At 38.1% G+C, this 10004-nt stretch overlaps 1 protein-coding gene across 2 annotated transcripts in view; it reads left to right on the forward strand.

Moving 5' to 3' along the window:
* The first annotated feature begins 3406 nt into the window (after window positions 1-3406).
* The window catches only part of tfap2d (transcription factor AP-2 delta (activating enhancer binding protein 2 delta)), a 15198-nt gene continuing 8600 nt past the window's right edge, over window positions 3407-10004 (forward strand). Inside the window, exons 1-3 of one of the 2 annotated variants that reach the window (XM_047818426.1) lie at window positions 3407-3669; window positions 4517-5002; window positions 9923-9983. In XM_047818426.1, coding sequence (XP_047674382.1) covers window positions 3631-3669; window positions 4517-5002; window positions 9923-9983 — 586 coding nt within the window. In that variant the 5' untranslated portion in view covers window positions 3407-3630. Of the gene's footprint in view, window positions 3670-4371; window positions 5003-9922; window positions 9984-10004 lie in introns of those variants that run through there. The other variant, XM_047818425.1, reaches the window with a different exon arrangement.

The following is a 10004-nucleotide window of genomic DNA, read 5'->3' on the forward strand; positions in this document are numbered from 1 at the left end:
TGCCATGTCGAATGTTAGCTATTGGGATGACTTTAAATCACCAAGTTAGCAAGATTTTAAATTTGGTATTATTATTATTATTATTATTATTATTATTATTATTATTATTATTATTATTATTATTATTATTAATGTTGTTGTTGAAACGAGTCAGGGACGGTGTACTAGTTGTACATTAACTGTGAAGTTCACAGAGAGCTGATTGGTTCCTCATAGTCTGGGACGCGTTTTAATCCAATATATGAAATCCAATCTCGCGTTTCTTTCCTCAGCTACATATTTACATCTGTTAGCTTTATTTCCCGCGCTATAATCTTTCAGCTTTGGGTTTTGAGCTTGGTGACGGATTTAAACCGTCTTGAGATCCAATGCGGTGATGAGCAGCGTACAGATTTATTGTGTGTGTGTGTGTGTGTGTGTGTGTGTGTGTGTGTGTGTGTGTGTGTGTGTGTGTGTGTGTGTGTGTGTGTGTGTGTGTGCGTGCGTGCGCCGGTCTGACAGATGGAGCGAGCCGAGGCCGGTACAGCATGCATATGGCAGCGCGAGGGGTTTGTGCGGGACACTGCGCGCTAAGCCGCATTATTATAGCCGTCTACCGAGCAACTGGTGCAATCTCTCTCTCTCTCTCTCTCTCTCTCTCTCTCTCTCTCTCTCTCTCTCTCTCTCTCTCTCTCTCTCTCTCCCCTACACTTTTAATCCCTCGCGTGAGAGGACTGCTTTTCTCGCGCTCTCATACTATTATTATTATTATTATTATTATTATTATTATTATTATTATTATTATTATTATTATTATTATGCTATCATGTAGATTTAACACATCAATCCTATAATTAAAATGTAACTTACACTAAATTTTGTTGTTGTGTAATAATTTGTGTTATTTTTGTGGTGGTTGTTGTTGGTAATAATAATAATAATAATAATAATAATAATAATAATAATAAGAAGAAGAAGAAGAAGAAGAAGAAGAAGAGACTATATTATTATTATTATTATTATTAATAATAATAATAATAATATTAATAATAATAATAATAATAACATTAAACAGTATTTAACATTAATGTTGTGTAATAATATTATGTTGTGTAACAATACTTGGTGTGTTATTTAACACTGTTGTTGTTAGTTTGTTGAAAATTGGTGTGTAATAATATTGTTATAAACAATTCTCGCTTTGTTATTCAATGTGCACTCTCAGAAATAAAGGTACTAGACGACACTCTTCCTGGTCTCTCAGGTGTTAATGTGCATCCCTCACTTGTGCGTATAGAGAACTTTTACTAACGATCTCTGCTACCACATTAATTGTACACGACATGCACACTGAAGTACAGACGGATTTTCTCAGAGTGTCTGTTATCATATAATCAGCTTATTAAACTTATTTCTGTTTTAAATGCAGATAGCAAAGGCTACTTTACCCCAGGCAACTGTAGCGACACTTATCTGACCCTAAACATGAGTAAATAATAAATTAATCAGTAAATACAGATGTGTGAGAAAGTTAACCGCCGGTCAGTGATGTGATTGGACGGTGATGTAGCCTGTCACGTGACCTGCTGCCCGCCTGTTTGGTTTAATTTGAACCAAAATGCATGTGACAAATATGCAGTAATGATAACACTTATTAAACTGTGAAAGTAAACTAATCACAAAGTTAGTGTAAATATTGAAATATTTGGCTGTGTGTGTGTGTGTGTGTGTGTGTGTGTGTGTGTGTGTGTGTGTGTGTGTGTGTGTGTGTGTGTGAGAGAGAGAGAGAGAGAGAGAGAGAGAGAGAGAGAGAGAGAGAGAGAGAGATGTATAATGCTATAAAATATATTAAAATGTACGAAATAACGTTAATGCGCGTGCTCACGATAACGACAACAATTCGAGATTTCTTAAACAAAACTCTAACTCAAAGTCGTCACCGAGCACCGAGCTCACGCGCTGGATGGGCGGCGCGCGGATGGGACATGAGACAGATCGTTTTTTTTTTTTTTTTTAAAACAACTATGTCTATTCATTAGCAAATGGTTCACTGTCTGGAAAGAAAAGCGGCACCAAAGGTACCAAAACCGTACCATTTCTTGTCCTTGATGTGGTAACCTTAAACATACTATTAGTACCTTGTGTACCTTAACATCTTTACTCTGGAAGGCCTGTATTTTGTATTTGTTTATTTATTTTAAAGGTAAACCATATCCACATGTCCACGTGTCAAGGAAAGATACAGTAACCTTAGTACGCTTTGTGTGTGTGTGTGTGTGTGTGTGTGTGTGTGTGTGTGTGTGTGTGTGTGTGTGTGTGTGTGTGTGTGTGTGTGTGTTTCCTTCGACCCGTTCGTGTATTTTGACAGAGCATCCCCTCAGAGACGAGCTCATTTGAGAAAGGAGAAAGAGTTGAGCGACGGAAAGGAAGCCCCTCACACACACGCGCGCGCGCGCGCGCGCGCACACACACACACACACACACACACACACACACACACACACACACACACACACGCTAATCGTTTTTTAAAAAGGGAGGAAAGGACGCAAATGTATTTTTTGTTCCTGTCCAACAAAAAGCGAGTCTGATACGGTCCACTTAGCGGCCATAAAGCCTGAGACTGAGCCGCGGAGAGCGAGAAGTCAATCTAGTTTAAAAATAATGAAGAGAAAAGAACAGAGAGAAAAAAAGAAGAAGAAGAAGAAAGGAGATTTGGCTGAATCCCAAACGGAATTAAAAAGACGCAACAGATTTCAGCCACATTGTTAAAATGTGTTAAACAGTGTGTGTAAATCTTGTCTATATTTGTCAGTAGCCTACTTTTTGTTGTTCTTTCTGTTCCTTCAAATAAAATGTGCTCTAATCATTATTAATAAACACATTAAATTGTCGCACTATATTCCTGAAAAAGGGTGTGAAAGAAATCACACCGGTCAAGCATTATTATTATTATTATTATTATTATTATTATTATTATTATTATTATTATTATTATTATTATTATTATCACAGTTTTGTTACGTTTTTCCGGCAAACACACACGCACATCTAAAATAAAATAAATCCTCATGAATCTTTTCGAAAGATCATTCACTCAAATTTTAATTCGTGCATTAAAATGTTTTATTTTCCTCCCAGTACGTACGAAACTAAACTTACATTTTTGCTGCAAAGAAAGAAAGAAAAAAGTCCGAAAAAGAGAAGAAAAATGACGGCGCAAAACTGGAAAAAAATCATCAAAAAATGTTGAAAGCGCACTCGGTTCCTTATTAGGCGAAGATACAATATTTATTCCGTGTCTCCAGGGATGAGGCTCCTTCTCTCTCTATTGTCCTCCCATTCCTCAATGCTGATGCTTAATTTTCAAAACTTCTATATTACCAAGGGACCTACGACATCAGCCGGAGAAAAACCCCGGCAAGTACATAATCCGAGCCAGGGAGCCGCTCGGTGCAGTGGGGAGAGACACGCGCGCGCACTTTGCACCGGCACCGATTCCGACAGGCCACGATTTCGCCAGTTTTTCCGGCGGATTTTTGCCTGCTCTCTGTCCTTCCTTTCTTTTCTTTCCTTCCTTCCTTCTTTACTGAGTTTAATTCGGGCGACGAGAGCGAGGATAATCCGGGGAGTTTTGTCGGGAGCGCGAAAATGTCAACCACCTTTCCGGGACTGGTTCATGATGCAGAGGTATTTTTATTTTTGTAAAAATAAATACATTCATTAAAAAAAATCTGAGGTTTTTATATATTTAAATTTATATATGCAATTATTATTATTGTTATTTACATCATAAGAAAAGCTAGTCGCTTGCACTCGTGTGTTATTGTACAAAATGAGGCGAAATAAATAGTGATTTTATAATGTCGGTCAGGATAAAAAATAAATATATATATACACGCGCCCGCCCGTGCACACACACATATGCACACGGAAGAAGTGTTTTTCGACTATTCTTTCACACTCACTCTGTTTTATTGTCAGTGACTCACCGCGTCTCTCTTAAGGTGCATGTACAATAAATGATTTTAATAGTTTTGGCACGTTATAATAACCCTACATTCACACACAGTCACTCGCACACTATCTACAGCAAATGATAGACAAGTGATAGAGAGGTAGGAAGATAGAGGATACAGAAGGAGGGGAAAACGGTGCTCGTTTCTTTTTTTACACCCGCGCGCAGGTTTTCAGGCGCTCCCTCCCAGGCACGGAGGAGAGTGACACCGCCGTCAGGTACTTCTCTAAAAAAGAGGCTTTGAGGCTTGTGCATGCGTGCGTATGTGAGTGTGTGTAAGGGAAAGTGTGTATGTGTGTGTGAGAGTGATTGAGTGAGTGAGTGTGTTGTGTACATGCGTGTGTTTGTCAAGGCCGAGTTTTTCTTTTAAAAAAACGACAAGGATTCCGTTGAACGGAGCAGCGCGCGCGCGACTTGTAGCTCGGTGTAGCTGCGAGCGCTCGTTAAATGACATCCGTCATATATTTATTTATTTTTTTCAATCTCTCTCTCTCTCCCTCTCTCCTTTTTTTTGCACAGATACGTCACGACGGATCAAACAGCTACCGTTTGATGCAGCTCGGCTGCCTGGAGTCAGTGGCCAACTCGTCGGTGGCTTACTCATCGTCGTCTCCGCTCACATACCCGGCCACCGGGACCGAGTTTGCGTCGCCGTACTTCCCTGCAAACCACCAGTACACGCCCTTGCACCATCAGTCTTTCCACTACGACTTCCAGCACGGGCACCACGCGGCCGTGAACGCCGACGCATACTACTCGCAGCAATACTACCAGCAGTTGCACCATCACGGCGAACCGACCGACTTCATCAACCTGCACGGCGCGCGTGCACTTAAGTCGTCGTGCCTGGACGAACAGCGGCGCGAGCTGGGCTGCCTGGACGCCTACCGACGTCACGACCTATCGCTAGTGAGCCACGGCTCGCAGTACGGTGTGCACCCCGAGCAAAGGCTGCTGCCAGGGGCCGGTCTGGGGCTTCCGCCGCCGGGGGCTGATGACCTACAGGTACCAGCACGTGCACCCCCTAATACTGTCCAAGCATGCGCAACACACACATACACAAACACACACACGTCTCTTTCTTTCTCTTAAACAAACACACACACACACACACACACACACACACACACACACACACACACACACACACACACACACACACACACACACACACACACACAAGAGATGATTGACGGTACGTGACCTTGACTCCATCACATTTTACGAAAACCCGCCTGATTTATTAACTAAATAATTAAGTAGAGAAAGAAAGAAAGAAAGAAAGAAAGAAAGAAAGAAAGAAAGAAACTATGGAATTCAACGCGGCCTAGTAAATAAATTAATTAACCAATTAATTAAACACACTTTAAAAGAGCCTCTATGCAATATAAAATAGAAACGTTAACATTATAATAAAATATAAACACAAAAATTACGAACTATAGTAAAATCAAAATATGGAAAGAAATACAATAAATAATACTTAATTTTATGGATTATAAATGATAATTAATTAAGCACCAACTTTAATAATCCAACATACAGCAGTGATGTGGCGTTCAAAATACTTTTTTAGACGTAGGCCTTGAATTTACTAGAAAACATTATGGCTTATTTTAAAAGTATTTATTATTATTTATATGTACAAAAATCACAATTCGTATAATTATTTAAATTAATTGCAAAATAATTTCGAGTCTATAAATACATTTTTTAAATATTTTATCAAGTACAGTTAAACATAAACATCTCGATTATTTCACTTGATCTCATTTAAAACGCAGAGCCCCGACTCATTTAAATGAAGCCACCAGACGCTCTCTTTATGTGTGTACTTCTTTTGAGCGTTTAAGAAAAAGAGAAACTGCTGCCACAGAATGAAATCTAATTTTAGGTGTATGTTTTTACGCATTGTGCTATTGAGAGGTCGGAATGAATCGCGTGAATGCGCGCGCCTCTCCGTTAAAAGGGAGGATTAAGGGCTTGGAAAAGGCGCGCGGACAAAAGGCCAAATCCTCCGCAGTTGAGCACCGTAGTTTATCCAATTTAGGACTTAATGTCAATCAACTGGTTATTTATGCAAAGACATACTGAGCGTGGGTCAAGTTTAACTGGCGAGTTAAAAAAACAGAGTAAATAAAGGCTGAATGTCTGGTTCATGATTCGCGATTATTCTGTTGGCTTGGTTTTATGCTTTCTAACAAAACACAAAAATGTTGTTCATGCGTGTGCGCTCGTGCGGGCGTGTGTCTGTGTCTGTGTGTGTGTGTGTGTGTGTGTGTGTGTGTGTGTGTGTGTGTGTGTGTGTGTGTGTGTGAAATATCATTAAAAATAAATATCATTCAACAATTAAAATGCGAATATATTTATAAATAAAGATCATTGTTATTATATTTTATTATTAAAAATATATAAATAATATATTTTTTTATATTTACATGATAAAAATAAATGAATAATATTATTACTGTAACGCTTGTATAGAAATGATGTAATATAGCTTTGTGTAATATCGCATTTATTTATTTTTAATTTTTTTTTATTTACATATTTATTTATTTATTGACTCTATGTTACAGACACCCGAAAGATGCGCATCTATTATGGTTTATACATGTAGCAAGACAATACATATGTACAAATATAACTAGCCTAAATAATTTATTATTAGCTAATATTAAAATATTTTCAGAAACAGTTTGCGTTAAACAACTGTGTAAAACAGTGTAGAATTGTGTTATCGTTTACACCGCAGTTGTCGCGTGAAGATTGTTGTGTTTTTTATTTTTGTTTTTGTTTTTTATTTGTTGTTTTGTACTTTTTAAATAGCTTTTGGAACGGTAGGCGACACTTGTTTTGCACGAGCGCGTTAAATAAAGGCGAGACACCGCACACACACACACACACACACACACACACACACACACACACACACACACACACACACACACACACACACACACACACACACCAAAAATCCCCGCAGAGAAACACTTATAAAGTCGGGTGAAAAAAGGTTTCCGACCTCCCTGAATTAAAAAAGCAAAAAAGCACGCGACTCGGTGCGGGGCTTCATCGAAACAGATGCGGGGCACAACAGAGTCTCGCGTGCGCACAAAGTGCATCTCTGAGCCGCTAAAAAAGATTTGGCATGGGGAACAATAGAAGCTGCCCCGTGGCCCTGGTACCTTCTCGCATAATTTATTCCTGATCTCGAGCTTTTTTTTATGTATTGATTTTATAATCACTTTAACTGCACGAGGAGGAAGAAAAAGGAGGAGTTTGTTTAAAAAAAAAGGCTTACACGAGCTGGGCAGTATGGCACATTATATATACGTGTGTGTGTGTGTGTGTGTGTGTGTGTGTGTGTGTGTGTGTGTGTGTGTGTGTGTGTGTGTGTGTGTGTGTGTGTTACTCTTTGTTGTGAAGTCTGGTCACGGCTCGTGAGACGGATTAACTTTTGATAAAATCTTGAGACACAACCGATATATGTCTAAAAGAAAAATAATAAGAAATCACAATAATCTTCATTTCAATGCAACCTGTTTCCTGATCCAAACCTTTAAACAAGACGCTGTGCGTGATTTTTTTTTATGAACTCTATAGCATTCCATTTAAGATTAAAAGCTAAATTAAGGTACCGCATTGTTATACGACGTCATAAATCTACAAATACACGCGCCGTTAAACCCTGATATTTTTCACTTCTTTTCATTTTAGACACCCTGTAGTACCTTTGTGTGTGTGTGTGTCTGAGTGTGTCTGAGTGTGTGTGTGTGTGTGTGTGTGTGTGTGTGTGTGTGTGTGTGTGTGTGTGTGTGTGTGTGTGTGTGTGTGTGTGTGTGTGTGTGTGCGTATGTGTAATGACGTCACATGCATTCAAATCGGAGTTCCGGAAAATTCCAAGTCGAAAATTATCCAAACTGCTGTGACATAAAAACATAAAAGAGTTTTATCTCAAAAAGCTGAGTTCTTTTGTTTGTCGTTCACGTTGCCTACGGCTCACTTTTTTTAATTTCCACATTCTAAAAAAAGACCATTAAGATGTTTCTGAACATTTTTTTTCCTTTTTTTTAATACCAAAAAGACTGAAAACATTTTTTTTTATCAGGAATGTTAGCATTAGGTGATGTGTGAAATGTGGCAGAAAATAATAATCTGTCAAAAATCAAAAGGCACCCAAGATTCTTTAAGGGAACACGAATAGTTCTATGGTTCTATGTTCAGGAAACATTTTAGAATAGACTGTTTTATTTTATTTCAGTCACAAGAAACAGAAGAATTAAATTTAAATGTAGCATTAAATGTTTGGTTCAATGGATCTATGATTGGATGTTTTTGATTTCCTGGACTGTTAACAACAAGAACATGGAAATATTCACATACTAGAGATATTAGCATTATTTGACTGGTGCCATCATTGTCATGGCAACATTGATGATTTTAACTTTGTTTCAGGGATGTTATGGTTCAGGATTAGAATACATTCATTGTTATTTAAACCATGGAGGAAGAGAATAATGTGCTGCATGTACAGTTTGCAAAATCATAAATATTTGTGTCAACGTACACATCTAGCCAGTTTTTGGTCCATTACACTATTTCCTGATACTCCTACTGTTCCTTGTCCATAATGTGGTTATCAGGGGCACTTGCTTTGTATATTTAGCATGTATCAGTTACCTGAGAATTTGCCAATAGTACTTTTAATTAGGGTTTAGATGAAAAAAGAGAAGAAATAAAGGTACTGAATCATACTTCTCCTTTCTGCTGGTGTACCATCAAGGGGACATGTTTTAGCTGGAAAAAGCATTTAAAAATCATCTTAGTTGCATCTTCAGACCTTCAAGCTTTAAATTCCACACCTAAACAGGTAGCCTTGAGAAAAACAAAAATGATTTGTACCATTATCTCAGAGTGTGTAAAATAAAGGATTTCTCAGGGGTTTGACTAACATGTAAAGGATCATAGTTTCCTGTACTGGTTCTACTCAGAACTGTCTCTGATGGGAAAGTTGTGCTGTTCAAATATTTTGCTAATATTGTATATTTAGCGTTTTTGTTGGGACTTCGGTTTGTCCCCGATGATTTTTTTCCCCCACAAAAATATGTTCGTTCTGAATTTGCTTAATGCACCGACTTGTGACATCACAACACAAACATTCACAAAGTTCACAAATGTTGGTGGTTTCAAAGTGTAATATATCAATTTAGCTTAAATTACTAATTTAGTGCTATAATTTAAACCTGGAATTTACTTCCCTCTCTAAGAAAAAGTGAAAATTGTTTCAATCTGGTTAAGCTAATAAATAAAAATGATTGAAAACAGGCTGCTCTACAATTTAGTGCAACGCTGTAGAATTGTCCTACAATGCTGTAAAATGTATTGTAACCATGTAGACCTGACTGCAAGGTGCTAAAAGCTACTATGCTATAAAATTTACTAAAAGGTTGTGCAAATGTAGAACACACTAGAATTTTACTACACCGTCCTGGACATAAGCACAGATATTCTAACAAAAGTGTAAATAGTTGCAATTTTGTAGAATGTAGTGTAGAAATGTACTACAATCGATTCTGTTCTACGCTGCAGAACCATGTAGAATTCATTCTATTGTTATAGAATTGAGCTGGAATGTTGTGGAATTTAAAAACACTGTTATATAATCTGCTACAATGTAGAATACTTTAGAAATGTAATAGAGATGTAATAGAATGAAATACGAGACTGGCGTTTAGTGCAATATTACAAAATGGAGTAGAATGTTGCAGATTTTTCAAAAAGATTAACGTTCGTGTTCTCTCTCTCTCTCTCTCTCTCTCTCTCTCTCTCTCTCTCTCTCTCTCTCTCTCTCTGTGTGTGTGTGTGTGTGTGTGTGTGTGTGTGTGTGTGTGTGTGTGTGTGTGTGTGTGTGTGTGTGTGTAGGGGTCTGTGGACGCGCAATGCGGGCTCATGTTGAACGGACAAGGCGGGGTTATCCGGCGAGGTAAGTCCGAGTCTTTTTTTT

This window comes from Tachysurus fulvidraco, chromosome 9 (genome assembly GCF_022655615.1).
Source record: "Tachysurus fulvidraco isolate hzauxx_2018 chromosome 9, HZAU_PFXX_2.0, whole genome shotgun sequence".
NCBI classification, from domain to species: Eukaryota; Metazoa; Chordata; class Actinopteri; order Siluriformes; family Bagridae; genus Tachysurus; species Tachysurus fulvidraco.